Source organism: Arachis hypogaea, chromosome 17 (genome assembly GCF_003086295.3).
Source record: "Arachis hypogaea cultivar Tifrunner chromosome 17, arahy.Tifrunner.gnm2.J5K5, whole genome shotgun sequence".
NCBI lineage: Eukaryota > Viridiplantae > Streptophyta > Magnoliopsida > Fabales > Fabaceae > Arachis > Arachis hypogaea.
The window spans coordinates 650,080-665,636 of record NC_092052.1 but is presented as its reverse complement, the minus strand read 5'-3'; the positions used below and the strand labels follow the sequence as shown (position 1 = coordinate 665,636).

At 34.8% G+C, this 15,557-nt stretch overlaps 1 protein-coding gene and 1 pseudogene across 1 annotated transcript; both read left to right on the top strand.

The window, feature by feature from the left end:
* The first annotated feature begins 5,637 nt into the window (after window positions 1–5,637).
* LOC112765637 (pheophytinase, chloroplastic-like) lies at window positions 5,638–6,434 on the top strand (annotated as a pseudogene).
* A 4,912-nt stretch (window positions 6,435–11,346) lies between these two features.
* Window positions 11,347–14,545, top strand: LOC112765635 (receptor-like protein 49). Its single transcript, XM_072223810.1, has one exon. The coding sequence runs from the start codon at window positions 12,424–12,426 to the stop codon at window positions 14,149–14,151; it is 1,728 nt and encodes a 575-aa protein (XP_072079911.1). The 5' UTR covers window positions 11,347–12,423; the 3' UTR covers window positions 14,152–14,545.
* Window positions 14,546–15,557: the final 1,012 nt, after the last annotated feature.

Genomic DNA, 15,557 nt, shown 5'->3' with positions numbered 1-15,557 from the left:
AAATGGAAATTATATTTTATTATTATAATTATGTTTATTATAATCATTTTAATTTTTGTCAATGAGTTATACCTCAAATGGCATAGTCTCCCATATTGACCACAACTCCATAAGTTTAGGCCACTGACTACGTCAATTGCATGCCAACTTTAGAATAATTATTATTTGGCACAATTTTAAAATCAACAACTCAATTCTTGCCAAATCAACTATTATTTTCAAATCAGCAATATATATATATATATATATATATATATATATATATATAAAACTAAAAAATAAAATCCAATAAATTTGTAACATCTAAATACATTGAATTCGTATTCCTATATTTATTATATCTTACCGTTATAAACAATACAATAAATTTATAACCGCAATAATTAATTTATTAATTTTTATAAATAACTCACTAAAGGTAATAAACACTTCCGAACTGCACATCTCAAACTTACTCAATAGAGCATCATTCTTTCAAAGCAGAACGATTAGAAATCGAATAACTATCCAAGATCTAATGGCCATGCAATGAGAATCTGATGATCATGTATGACAGAAAAAAAATCACAACATGCATCATCCATTCACACTTACTCAAATATCATATACCTAATGATAACATAAATTGAATATTGGAATAGGAAAAGATCTTCACAATTTTAGCAACTATAAACGAAATTGATGACAAATTAGGATGGAACTATGTTAAATGTAAAAAGTGTCAGAAGAAAGCATATAAAAAAAGAAACAACTACATTTGTGGCACATGTAATCAAACACCACAATATCCAACAATAAAGTAACTCTATATACTTTTTATAATCTCATCTATCAAATTATTAGTTGCTAGCCCAATACTTATTTTAGGTTCAGAATTCAATTAAAGGTTTTAGATCAAAGTGTTACAACAATTTTTGTACTATTTGATGGCGACGCAAAAAATTTATTGGGCACAATTGCTTCAAATCTAATGACATTTCAGAAAAATAATGACATTGAAGCACCACACCATCAAGAGATTAAGGAGAAAGAAAACCATACAAATTCAACACACATCTTCGAAAGAAGAACATACATATAAAGATGGAACCAAATAACACAATAGAAAGTGCATCAAACTCAACAATTCATAAAGAACATATCTTCGCAAGAACCTACGACAAAAAGAAGAAAGCACCAACTCTAACAACCAACAAAAAAAGGAGGACGAGCGACACATAAGATGACTAAGTCCATCAACTAAAACAAATGCAAAAATCAAACCACCAAATAAAAATGTCACTTTGTACAACTCCAACATCCAAATCTTTTGTACTACAAATTATTTAAAATAAAACACCTTTTAAATTTAACTTCAATTTACACATATTTAATTTATTTCTACAAAACATAATAATTTTTAATATTTATTATATACTATCATTAATTTACCGTCGCGCGGGTCTCATTCTAGTCTATCTATTTATAATATATAAAAGTTGATACAAACTCTCTCCACAATGAGTTTAAGCCATCTTTTCTTTGCTAATGATGCCACATCAGCAATTCAGCAATTCTAATGACTTGGCAAAAGATGAAAATAAACCAATCACTATTTAGTAAAATAAAATGTTTTAAAAAAATTAAAACAAAAAACTCTTATCTATTATTATTCAATTGAAACATCAAGTACTAATTAAATGCAATAAATATACATTAAAAGTGCTATAATAATAATAATTATAAAAAATTTCAATTACAAATATTTAAATTTTACAACTTATACATATTAAAACTCTTACTATTCTTCATTTCTTAATCTCTCATACTAATTGTAAAATATTTCTTAAATTTAATATAACATTTTTATTTACAAACAAACAAAAAACGTAAAAAAAAAGACAAAGTGTAGCAATTAATGCAAAATGAAACATGAAAAAAAATGAAAATGCAGTTTTATATAACTCTAATATAAATAACCTATGTCCTTTTTAAAAATAAATAAATTCAAAATCTATTTATAATATGTTCTCTAACATATTTTTAATATAATATTTATTAAAATATATTATATAATATAAATAATCTACCTCTTCGCGCATTATGCGGGTCTCACTCTAGTCTGTTGTAAAAAAAAATAAATAAATATAGTAGCAGATAATTACTAAGTAAAAAAGTTTGCATTAAAAAAAAACATTAAAATTAATTTTTGTCATACATAATTTATTTCCATTATAATTTATTTTTTTAAAACAAATTGTATTGAATAGATACTCTCACTCCAAGGCGTCGTATAAGAACTCTCACAAGCCATCACTCCAACTCTTTTTCTCATTTAACTCATTCAAAGACTAATTAAATGAAACTAGAATGAGATCTGCTATGCGTCAACGGTAAATTAATGATAATATATAATAAATATTAAAAATTGTTATATTTGGTAAAATTAAATTAAATATGTGTAAATTAAAGTTAAATTTAAAATGTGTTTTATTTAAACTAATTTATAGTACAAAAGATTTGAATGTTGGAGTTGTACAAAGTGACATTTTTATTTGGTGGTTTGATTTTTGCATTTGTTTTGGTCGATGAATTTAGTCTCCTTATGTGGCGCTAGTCGTCCTTCTTCTGTTGTAGATTCTTATGGAGGTATGTTCTTTATGAATTGTTGAATTGTATGCATTTTCTATTGTGTTGTTTGTTTCATCTTTGCATGTATGTTCTTCTTCTGAAGATGAGTATTGAATTTGTATGGTTTTCTTTCTCTTTAATCTCTTGATATGCATGTAGTTTTCCAATGACATCTACAATAAAAAGAACAAAAATGTGTAGAATTTTTTTATTAAATAAGTTATTTTTAATAAGAATAATTGAAATAGTATAAAGTGAAATTACCTGTTAATATTTTTTTTTGACCCACTCTATCGGACAATGTCTCAAGTATTGCAAATTCAAAATAGTGTTGGGAAATGTTCAATTTAAAAATACAATAAATATGTTTGTTTTGTACCTTTTCATCTAATATAATCATTTCTAAGCAAAGAAACTCTTCTTCATTTGTGGGTGTTAATGTTTCTCGTAGACGAACCACGTGAACTTTGATAAACCAATTGTCTATTTGTTTGGTGATATTGTCCAAAGAATGATGCTCTATTGAGTAAGTTTGAGATGTTGTATAGTGCGAAAATAAATTTCTTGTGCTAAATTTGATGTTATTTGAAGAAATAGTGATAAGAGACTTATATAAGTAGTTCAAATAGTATGAAATTTGAATATTTGTAACGTTAAATTTATTATGATTAATAGATTATGACATTTGTAATATGGATGTTTATTATATTTAATGAGTTATTTATAAAAATTAATAAATTAATGATTGGGGTTATAAATTTATTGTAATGTTTATAACGGTAAAATATAATAAATATAAGGATATTGATTCTTGTAGGTTACAAATTTGGTTAGATACTATTAATTTCTAATTATTATCATTGGTAATTTTGCAGCCTAATTTCCATATACTTCTATTACTTGTATATTTTTATTTTTTGCTGATTTGAAAATAATAGTTGATTTGGCAAAATTTGAGTGGTTGATTCTAAATGTAATAACTCAAAAAAAAAAATTGTGGGCCACTCTTCTTTTTCTTTTTCCCTAACCCTAATCACACACAAAACACTCTCTCTCAACCTTTAGTCCCTCACTAGCCGTCACCCTCCCCAAACCCTCCTTCCTCACTCACACACGGACACAGACTCACAATACACACACAAATCACATGAACAAAGAAGAGAAGAATGGAGGGAGAGCTGCGCTGCGAGGGAGAAGAGAGAACCGCTGCTACGTATCCTGCCGCTGCCCTCCCCACTGAGCCGCCAAACCCGCCACACCTTGCTGGCAGTTGCCGCCGTCATAAAAAACGATGGAGGAGAGAGAAAGAGGCGAACACGAGGAGAGAGAGGGAAGCCTTTGTGTTGTTGTCGTCGTACTGGAGGGCTGGCTGTTGGGGGAGCTGCTGCGACGAGCTCACCGCCGGCTAAGACCCATCGCCGTCCGTGGAGAGTCGTCGCCGTCTGGGTCGCTACCGGAGGAAGAGAGCTTGCACAGGGGGTTGCTGGAGTGGCTCGCCGCTGCCACAAGTGCCACCGCACCTCTGGCCGCCGGGAAGTCACATTGAGGTCGCCGTTCTTCTGCCGTCGCTACTGCCGAGGTTTTTGGTTAATGGGTATGGCGCTGTTGTTGCCGGAACCACCACCGGTGCTGCCACTACTTGTTTCCCTTAAGTCCGAGTCGTTGTGGTTGTTGAGAAAGTGGGTTGGAACTGAGGTTGCGGCTGCCGCAGCCGCAGTTTCGGGTTGAGAGGAAATGGTCCATTGACGCGTTTGGATTATAGTTTCAACAATCGAGAACTATCGCCAGCTCCATCTTGTCGCTACTCCGGTCCAAATTCTACGTTCATTCGTTCCATTCCACTTCAATCCCCCTTACCTTGAATTTGGCACTCTGGGTTTGGTATCTTCGGTCTCTTGGGACCACGTTGTGAGTAGGCTTTACATTTATAATTATTTTGACATATATCTATTATGATCTTTGAATTATACTCATTATATTTGCTTTGAACGATTTTAAATTGATTAGAATAATTAATTTATTAAAATTAAACAATTCATTTTTATGAAATTTATATTTTCGGAACTATACATAAGACTATATATATTTTTGATGAAGTTTTGCATTATTCCAAAATGTTTGATTTTACTTGAATATCTGTTTTTGAAGTATTTGTTGGTACTTACTTACTTTAAAAATTGTGAAATATATTTGAAATCTCTTATGATTGAAAAAGTATGATTGAAAAAGATTTCTGATGAGAAAGTATTATCTGATTTGATTTGATTCGATATCTTATAAATTTGAAAGATAAAATATTTGTTGTATTTGAAATTATATGTTTTGAATTGGTTTGGGAGGCTCGTATTAGAAAACCGTAGTTAACGGCGGTTATGACATTAACTTAGATGCATCTAACTCCAGCTAGCAGGGGTGTTGCTAGCCTAACGTGTAGGCCACACGTTAGATCTGTTATTCTGTTAGGACACACAAGAAGAAAGGGCTACTCATAGAGGTGGAGCCGGCCAAGTGTGGACTTTTGATTTGATTTCTATATGAGAACTCCCTTATTGATTCACTTATTATAATCAACTATTATTTTCTAATTAAAATTATTTGGGTAAAGGACAAATAGGTCCCTGACCTTTTAAAACGCGGACATTTTTCGTCCCTCAAGATTGGAAAATACATTTCGATCCCTCACCATGTAAATTCTATGACAATTAAATCCTTCCTTGGAATTGGTGCTCGAAACGGTAATGGAGATTGCTGTGGTGGAAGGATGGAGAGTGATATGTCCGTTATGATTGTTGAAGTGGATGAGGAACAAATTATTGGAGGACAAATTGGTCTTTAATGACCAAAACAACGCCATATGCATCCCCACTTTCATGCCCATCATCCCAGACCTCTTCTTCTTCTTGCATGGCAGTTTCATCGCACCCTTTAAATATGTATGCAGTTAAAGTTGAAATCTTTATATGATGATCACAAAAGTTTTTGTTGAATTTCTACTGAGTTCACTTGCTATGGCTTGTTAGTGCAGATTTGAGTTTTTGGGTATGAAAATTCTTTGTTATGGTTTCACACCATGCTGCCAAGTGGTGCAGACAAAGTGAAAATTGGTTGAAAAGAACTTCAATTCACGCCAATCAAGGTTTCCAAGCTTTGTAAATCATGGAATTTCTTGTACCAACACCGTACCCAGAAGTGATTCCATGAGATTTTATCATAGGTCACTAAGTGTTCCAGAAGAGTCCAGAAGATTAAAGAGTTTCAGGGTTTATAGTGAAACTTCTGATGGCTATGTGATTGGTAGTGAAGATGAAATTCCAGGGATTGATGAACATGCTACTTCTAAGATTCTAGTTCCAGTGTTACCAGATGGTTCAAATGGTGAATTTGGTGCTCCTATAAGTAGTTGTTTCTGGCAATGGAAACCTAAACTTAATGTACACTATGAGAAAGCTGGTTGTGAAAACATTGGTTCACCAAATGTTCTTTTTCTTCCTGGTTTTGGTGTTGGTTCTTTCCATTATGAGAAACAGCTTAAGGATTTGGGGCGTGATAATAAAGTGTAGGCATTGGATTTTTTAGGCCAAGGAATGTCCCTTGCTTTTGAAGACCCTGCCCCTAAGATTAAGGAAGGTGAAAGGGATATGGATAGGGATAGTACTTCTTCATGGGGTTTTGGAGAAGAAGCTGAACCTTGGGCAACTAAGCTTGTTTACTCTGCTGATTTGTGGCAAGATCAAGTTAGATACTTCATTGAAGAGGTAAATGACATTGTCTTAGACTGGTTGCAACTACTTACTTTGAAAATTTATTGATTCTTAGTGGAATGACTGTGTTTTCGGTTTTCGGCAGGTGATCTGGGAGCCTGTTTATGTTGTGGGGAACTCACTAGGAGGATATGTTGCATTGTATTTCGCAGCATGAAACCCTCATTTGGTGAAGGGTGTCACATTGCTTAATGCAAAACCTTTTTGGGGGTTTCTTCCTAATCCAATCAAGAATCCAGCGAAATTGTTTCCATGGGCGGGAACTTTTTCTCTACCTTCTAGTATAAGGAGGTTCACAGAATTGGTGTAAGTTTCATTCAATGTTATTCATTTGTCTCTTTGAAAAGGCATGTTTCTTATAAAACATTTTGTTTTGACCTTTAGGTGGAGAATATTAGTGACCCTGCAAGCATTGCTCAGGTGCTTAATCAGGTTTATGCAGATCATTCGACAAATGTAGATAATATGTTTTCGCGCATAATTGAAACCACAAAGGCACCCTGCTGCTGCAGCATCGTTTGCTTCAATCATGTTTGCTCCTCAGGCTAAAATATCTTTTGCTGAAGCTTTATATAGGTAGCAGAATACTAAAACAATTATAGCATTAAGAATTTGAATACTGCTATGGCTATGGATATGCATTTATGATTTATGGTTCAAACCTTGAGGATTTTGATTGTTGTTTGCAATGTAGATGTAGAGAAAACGATGTGCCGATATGCCTGATATATGGGAAAGAAGATCCATGGGTGAAGCCAGTATGGGGAGTGCAAGTGAAGAAAGGGCGCGATGAAACTGCCATGGAAGAAGAAGAAGAAGAAGAAGAGGTATGGGATCATGGGCATGAAAGTGGGAATGCATACGACGTTGTTTTGGTCATTAAGAACCAATTTGTCCTCCAACAATTTGTTCCCCATCTACTTCAGTAATCATAACGTACACATCACTCTCCACCCCTCCACTTCAGCAATTTCTGTTACCGTTTCGAGCACCAATTCCATGGAAGGATTTAATTGTCACGGAATTTACATGGTGAGGGATCGAAATGTATTTTACAATCTTGAGGGACGAAAATGTCCACGTTTTAAAAGGTCAGGGACAAAACTCACCTTATCCCATAATATTATCCCATAATATTTGTATAGTCTCATGTTAATTATAGATGTATTGTCTAGTCACTGAGTTACAAAACTCACCTTTTTTTTCTAAAAATATTTTTCAGGAACAAATATTTGACTATGTAAGACTTTCTATTCAAGAATAACGATCTGCAATGAGTACTTATTCTTTGTCGAATTCCTAGAAGTGTATGCTTCATATGTCACAGGCAGGATTCAAGCATTCTTAGTTATTTTAAGAGTAAAGGACAAATAGGTCCCTGACCTTTTTTTTTTGCGGACATTTTCGTCCTCAAGGATTGGAAAATACATTCATGTCCCTGACCCTTTCAAAACGCGGACAAATTGACCCTCCGTTGAAGTGACTCCGTTAGACTCAACGGAAAATGCTGACGTGGCTCCCGTGGCGCTGACCTGGCCGTTACGGGAGCACACGTGGCATGTAGCTTTTCAAAACAGGACATATTAATCCTCTCACACCAAAATGTGTAGCTTTTCAAAACAGGACATATTAGTCCTTCCAACCCAAAACGACGTCATTTCACCCAAACCCCCAATCTTTCACATTTATGAGCCCTAATCCTTTCACAGATCAGCCACCTCCAACCCCAACCACCTCCTGCCCCTGACTCCCTCTTCCACCACCACCTACGCTTCCCCTCCTCTCCTTGCCCCATCCCCCTCCCTCTCAACTCCCTCGCTTACCCTAACACACTCTACTCCCCTACCCATGCGCACCCTCCACAACTGCCGTGTCCCACTGTTCTGTTCTAGTCTCATGATACAACTACATTGGTCAAAAATTCAACAACCAAAACCTACGCATGAACCTGCCTAGAAAGCTCAAAGTCCTTCATCTTCACACAAACAATCAACACACTTGCAAAACTAAACCCATTATACCCAATACATAATCTCCTCAACTCCCCATAAAACCCCAAAGTCTCACCAAACACCCCATTATGCGCATACCCAACAATCATCGTATTCCACGACACGAAATTCCTCTCAGGCATTCTATCAAACACACCCTGAGCCTGCTTCATCATGCCCAATTTCACATACCCAGAAATCATATTGTTCCAAGAGTACAAATTTCTAGCCTCCATTTTGTCAAACACCTTGCGGGCACTAACAAAATTGCCGCAACTAAAGTACATACAGATCAAATGGTTAGCCAAATACGTAGTGGGCGTTTGAAACCGGTGAACTTGAGATGCAAATGGACCAATTTGCCCTCACGGTAGGAATTGGAGGCAGAGCAATGGCGCAAGAGGATGGCAAGAACACGAGAAGGTAAGCGAATGCCCTTAGGGTGGAAGTGATTGAGAGATGAAACGGCTTCGTAGACGGAAGGAGTGTTGAGGAGAGACTTTGAAATGCAGAGCTTGAGGGATTTGAAGCACTTGAGCTTGTTGAGGGGTGAGAAGGAGAGAGGCGATGTCACGGTTCGTCGTCATCTATGCGTATGTGCGGTGGTGGAGAAGCTCCGGCCACCATGGACGGGGGATCTAGGAAAATGAAGGTGGTGACGGCGGATAATAATGAAAATGGTGGTGGGTGAACCACATACAGAACCCGAAAGCAAAGTGGGTCAAAAGTCGGCATCTTCCTGGCAGAATCAACATCTTACGTAGTACGCGTCAACATCATGGAACACGGTGGTTGTGGAGGGTGGGCATGGGGAAGGGAGTAGAGTGTGTTAGGGTAAGCGATGGAGTGGAGAGGGATGAGGATGAGGCAAGGAGATGAGGGGCAACGTAGGTGGTGGTGGAAGAGGGAGTCAAGGGCAGGAGGTGGTTAGGGTTAGAGGTGGCTGACATGTGGAAGGATTAGGGCTCATAATGTGAAAGATTGGGGGTTTGGGAGAAACGACATCATTTTGGGGTGGGAGGACTAATATGTCTTGTTTTGAAAAATTACACGTTTTGGTGTGAGAGGACTAATATGTCCTGTTTTGAAAAGCTACATGCCACGTGTGCTTCCGTAACGGCCAGGTCAATGCCACGGGAGTCACGTCAGCATTTTCCGTTAAGTCTAACGGAGTCACTTCAATGGAAGGGTCAATTTGTCCGCGTTTTGGAAGGGTCAAGGACATGAAGATATTTTCCAATTCTTAAGGACGAAAATATCCGCGAAAAAAAAAATCAGGGACCTATTTGTCCTTTACTCTTATTTTAATTTTTTGTTAAAAATATATAACTATTTTTTTTAGAATTTGTAAAATATTTGTAACTTACTTATTCAACTTATATTTGACTATGTTAGGCTTGTTATAGGATTATTTTCCTGAGCGCCGGTCATGACTCATTTTAGGCCATGACACTAAAATTTTGTCAAGTAAACAATACTGCTGACATAGTATTAATAGGAAAAGAAAAATGTCTTAAAACTTAAAAGTAATGTGGATAAACTTATGCATCTATTTTTATATATTAAAAATAGATTATCTCCTAAATTCTAACCCATCCATGACGCTATTTTCATATGTAGTTTCCAATTCCATTCATTGCATGCATGGACCTCTCGATGGTGCTTCTTTTGTCTTGGACGTCTTTTATATTAATTTCCACATAACATTTTTGTATTATATATTGACTTAGATTTCAGCTTATATAATTAGGTGTGCAGATGATTATTCTAATATTAAGATTTAGGTGGATAATTTGGAGGTGTAGTGTATTTTAATTTGATTGGTAATTGTTCATATTATTTAAAAAAGTTATTGATTACCCATTATAATAACCCCGTCTTAATTTGTTCTTTTGGCCTTGGAAGAAGCACAGCAAACAAAAATATAACTTTTAACGTGAATTCATGGACAAAACGCTTGGTCAGTCAACCTAACTGAGGTTATCCACAAAATGTCTTGTATATATTATGGAAAATAAAAATTTTTCCCACAGAGAATTATTTTTAAATGAAAAATAAACACACATTTTCATTAACTAATTTTATAACAAAACTAGGTTTAGCAGTAAGTCAAGCCAATTTATAAACGAGTTTGAGATCGACTTATTAACCGTTCGATAAGTTAAATTCATGATTAAAGTATAACAGAAATTGATGGTAAAAATGCATCAAGATAAGTTCATATTTTCATTTCATGATTAAAGTATAACAGAAATGCTCATTCAAACTTATGAAAAGAACTTGCATTATTATATTGTTAACATGAAATCTTATATCATGGATTGCTTGGGGAATGGGGAAGACTTGGGATTGCGTTGTTGAAGGGCTGGGGAAAAAATGTTCATTTTGAAATAGTCTTTGGCATATATTGTTGATTATGACGAAGCTATGATGTATATATAAAGAAATGTTTGTCTATTATATTGAGTTAATATAATGACTGATAGAAATAGCCATATACATAACCACGTCAAAAATCTGCTAAAGAAGTAAAATATTGTACATATAAATGTTATCGAATACCATGCAACACACATCTCCTTGAAATAAACTTGACCAAGTTCCTTCCGGATAAAAGTTTAACTTTAGGTCTACTATTTCAATTATTTTATGAAGCTAATCAATGGTTTAAGCAATAATGGTTTCTAAAATTTGATGATTGGAGTAAATATAAAATACCATTATGGCTTTATCCAAGGCCGGCCATGATAGAACAACATTTAATTGTACTGTAGGTTTAATTAATAGTACTCTAATTTGAGAAGCACATATATACATCTGAGTATGACGTTAGAAGAAACCTTAGAATATGATTTGGTCTTTGGTATTGATAGATTGGGATATAGTATGAATATTTTTTGGTAGGTGTAGCTTTTAATATAGAAATTAGGCATATGGTTGTAATTCCAATTTGGGCATAAATACATGGATCATGATTCATTGATTCTTAGCAAAACCATGAAGCAATAATTAATAACTAATCATGTTGGTGGTTCTTAGAGTGGTGGTGTGTGTTCATATGTTTTTGCTATTTCACTTTGCATGTTTGTCTTCACATTCATGTCATTCCTATGAAAGTTCTGCTTTACTTCAGTTCAAGACCCAACTCATTACAAACACTACCTTTTATGAGAATACATATTATGAGTATGTGTGCCCCAATCTTTATCCAAAGATGAGGACATGGGATAATGGAACAGATTGTTGTTCATGGATGGGTGTCACGTGCCACTCTGTGTCTGGTCACGTGATTGGCCTTGATCTCAGTTGCAGTGGGCTTGTAGGTAATATCCATCCTAACAGACTCATCTCCATACACTTAGTCTTGCTTACAATCACTTGATCTCTCTGGGAACTTTGGTTTGATGTCGAAAGAAACCACTTGGAAGAGAATCTTGCAAAATGCAACTGCTTTAAGAGAGATTGTATTGGATGATACAGACATGTCTTCCATTAGTGCAACAGCAAGTCCTTTGTCTTTGATTGCTAACATGTCTTCCTCTTTGGTTACTGCTCTTAGCCTTGCCAATACTGGAATAAGGGGACATGTGACATCTTCAAAAGCTCTATCTAGGTGGCAATGAAGACATTCAAATTTATCTTCCAAAGTTGAATTGTAGCACATCTCTTCTGAGTGTCTTGGATCTTTCATTGTGTCAATTCCCAGGATCACAAATCCCTTCTTCCTTTTCTAACCTCACACATTTAACTTCTTTGTACTTGTCTGCAAGTGAATTAAATGGTTCAATTCCATCATTTCTCTCAAATCTTCAACATCTGACTCACTTGGACCTTTCAGACAATAGATTTAGTGGTCAATTTCCAAACGTACTTGGTCAATTAACCAGATTAAAAACACTCAATCTTGGAAGTAACAATCTAGGAGGGAAGTTGTTGTTATCTTCACTAGCTAACTTAACTCAAATTTCCCACTTGGATTTTCTGATAATAAGTTTCAGGGGCCTCTACCTAACAAAATAATTGGTTTCTCAAGTTTGATTAGATTGCTTTTAAGTGATAACATGTTGAATGAAACAATTCCATCTTGGTGTTTCTCCTTACCATTTTTAACATTCGTAGATCTATCAGATAATCTGTTTACAGGGCATATAAGTGCAATCTCATCCCATTCTTTACAGTATCTAGATTTATGCAGGAATAAGCTACAAGGAAATGTTCCAAAATCAATGTTTAACCTTGTAAACCTCACAGAGTTATGTTTGTCAAGCAAGTGGAGTGGTTCCCTCTACTTTTCACTTTTCTCCAAGCTTCAAAACCTTAAAGCTCTTTCTCTTTCAGGTTTTAATTCATTGTTATTAGCTTCTGAAACCAATGTAAGTTACCAGTTCACCAACTTGTTATCATTGCAGTTGCTACAGGTTGATTTAACTAATATTTCCAAAATCTTGTGGAAATTTCCAAAGTTGCAAACTCTCGTTTTGTCAGAAAACAAACTTGAAGGAAATGTGCCCAAATGGATACATGATATACATTCATTAGAGCGTCTGAAACTATCACAAAACCAATTGTCATCAATAGGCCAATTCCCATGGTATCAACTTAAATACCTTGATCTTAGTTTCAATCTGCTAACCGATGACAATATTTCCTTTATCTGCAATGCAACTTCTCTCCAGATTGTCAACCTGTCACACAATAAGTTTAAAGATACCATTCCACAATGCCTTGCCAATTCACCAGATCTTCAGGATTTGGATTTACCGATGAATAAATTTCATGGTACTTTACCAAGTACATTTTCAAGGGATCTCATTTCATTAAATCTCAATGGGAACCAATTGGAAGGACATCTGCCTAGATCTCTATCCAACTGCAAAGATTTGATAGATTTGAATCTTGGCAACAATCAAATTGAGGATACATTTCCAAACTGGCTTCAAAGTTTACCGTATTTGGAAATATTAGTTTTACAATCCAATAAATTGTATGGGCCGATTGTCAGCTTGAAAACTAAAGATATGTTTCCCCATTTACTTATTTTTGATATCTCATCCAATCATTTTAGTGGTCAATTACCAAAAGTCTACATAAAAAGTTTTCAAGCTATGAAGAGTGTTGTTGGAGTGCAAACAAGTTTTTATTACATCAAAAGTAGTTATGTCTTTATAACAAAGGAAATTGAGATAGAATACCATGAGTCTATGACTGCAACAATGAAAGGGCTTAGAACCAATTTTGAGAAAATTCCAGAATTTCTTGTAAGTATTGATTTATCAAGTAACAGATTTGAAGGAGAGATTCCAGATGATTTTGGGGAGCTTCATCGACTCATAGGCCTCAATCTTTCTCATAACAATCTCAATGGTCCTGTTCCTCACTCTCTGGGAAATTTGTCAAACCTCGAATCATTGGACCTCTCCTCAAATATGGTTACAGGGAAAATTCCTGATGAATTGACCAATCTGATCTCTCTTGAAGTCTTGAATCTTTCCAGTAACCATCTTGAGGGAACAATACCTCGAGGGAAACAGTTTGATACATTTTCAAATGATTCCTATGAGGAAAACATGGGGGTATGTGGATTTCCATTGTCAATTCAATGCAACAACAATGTCCCTCAACAGCAATATCCATCTTCTGAGGCTGAAGACAAGTTTGGATTTGGTTGGAAACCAGTGGCAATAGGATATGCATGTGGAATGGTATTTGGAATTGGCTTGGGATGCTGTGTTTTTCTCAATTGGAAAACCTCAATGGCTTGTGATCATCTTTGGAGGCAAAAGAATTAAAAGGAGGAGCCGTGGAACCGGCGTGCAAGAACAACTTAGTGGCCACAACTTCTGCATGAGAAATCTGTTTCAGGTTTTTGTTGTAACATAAATGTGCAATAATTAAGTTTGTATGCTATGCTGCTGTGTCTTTTTATATTTCGTTTGAGGCTTTAATTTGGTTGTTTCTGTTTCTGTCTTTTTATATTTTTAAGTCTATTGTTACATATATATGATGCTGCAAGTAAATTATGATATTTTTCTTTTTTTCATGCATATCTAACAACACTCATTGATTTTGCTTCATTCTACTGGTTAGTGTTCCAACTTCTAACCAAGCACACATTTGTCAATATCTTAAGAAATGCACATTTGTCAATATCTTAAGAAATCTATTTCTCTGTTGAATTTAAACTTGGCCATAAAGACTCAAAACAGAGAAGATTATTGTTATAAAAACAGATATATTATAGTGATGAGAAGTTGAAGAAAAAAGCAAAGTAAGAAGCAGTTTTTGCAATAAAGCTAGGTTCTGCCTTCTTATTGATTTAGAAGAGGGTGCTTGACTTTTAAATAAAACAGAAATAGATTGGAACTCTTATTTAATGTTGATCCATCTAGATTTTTCATTTTCATGAATCTAAAAAATGGAATTTCAGATTGTACAACTAGTCACTATTACTTTCTCGATAACTATAATTAATAAAATTGGACACTGGACATAAAAGCCCAATGTTAAATACATCACACGTGCAATTATGATGTTCTTGATTCCTATCATCTCAGTTTCTTGTGCACTAATCCAAGGTTTGATCTATTTAAGCACTTTGTGGCAGCATGTCATAACTCACATCTGTTTTAAAAAATAGAAAATAAATAAATAAATCATTTTCTAAGGCATAAGAAGAGCAAAGTATTGATGCTTGATGAAGGGACTGCATCAGTTGATACTGCTACAGACAATTTGATACAACAAACTCTTAGATTACATTTCGCCGACTCAACAGTCATAACCATTGCACATAGAATCACTTCTGTTCTTGACAGTGATATGGTTTTGCTTCTTCATCAAGGTAAGAACTAACAAATACCAATTATTCATAATTAAACTCTATTGTATCTTATTGATTACCCCATTTTCTGATTTTTTCATTGTAAATTAATTTGATGCAGGATTAATTGAGGAATATGATTCACCTTTAAAATTGCTAGAGGATAGATCATCATCTTTTGCTCAACTTGTTGCAGAGTATCCAATGAGGTCTAAATCCACTTTTGAGAAATCTGCTGATCACTGATTGAAAAAGGGTGCAAAATACCAAAACTTAGAAATTTCTTGACAATGACGAAAATTCAGGGGGAATTACAATCTAACTAGTAGAGTAGTAGTGCTCATGATTCTTTTGTCATTCAAAAGTTGTGATAAA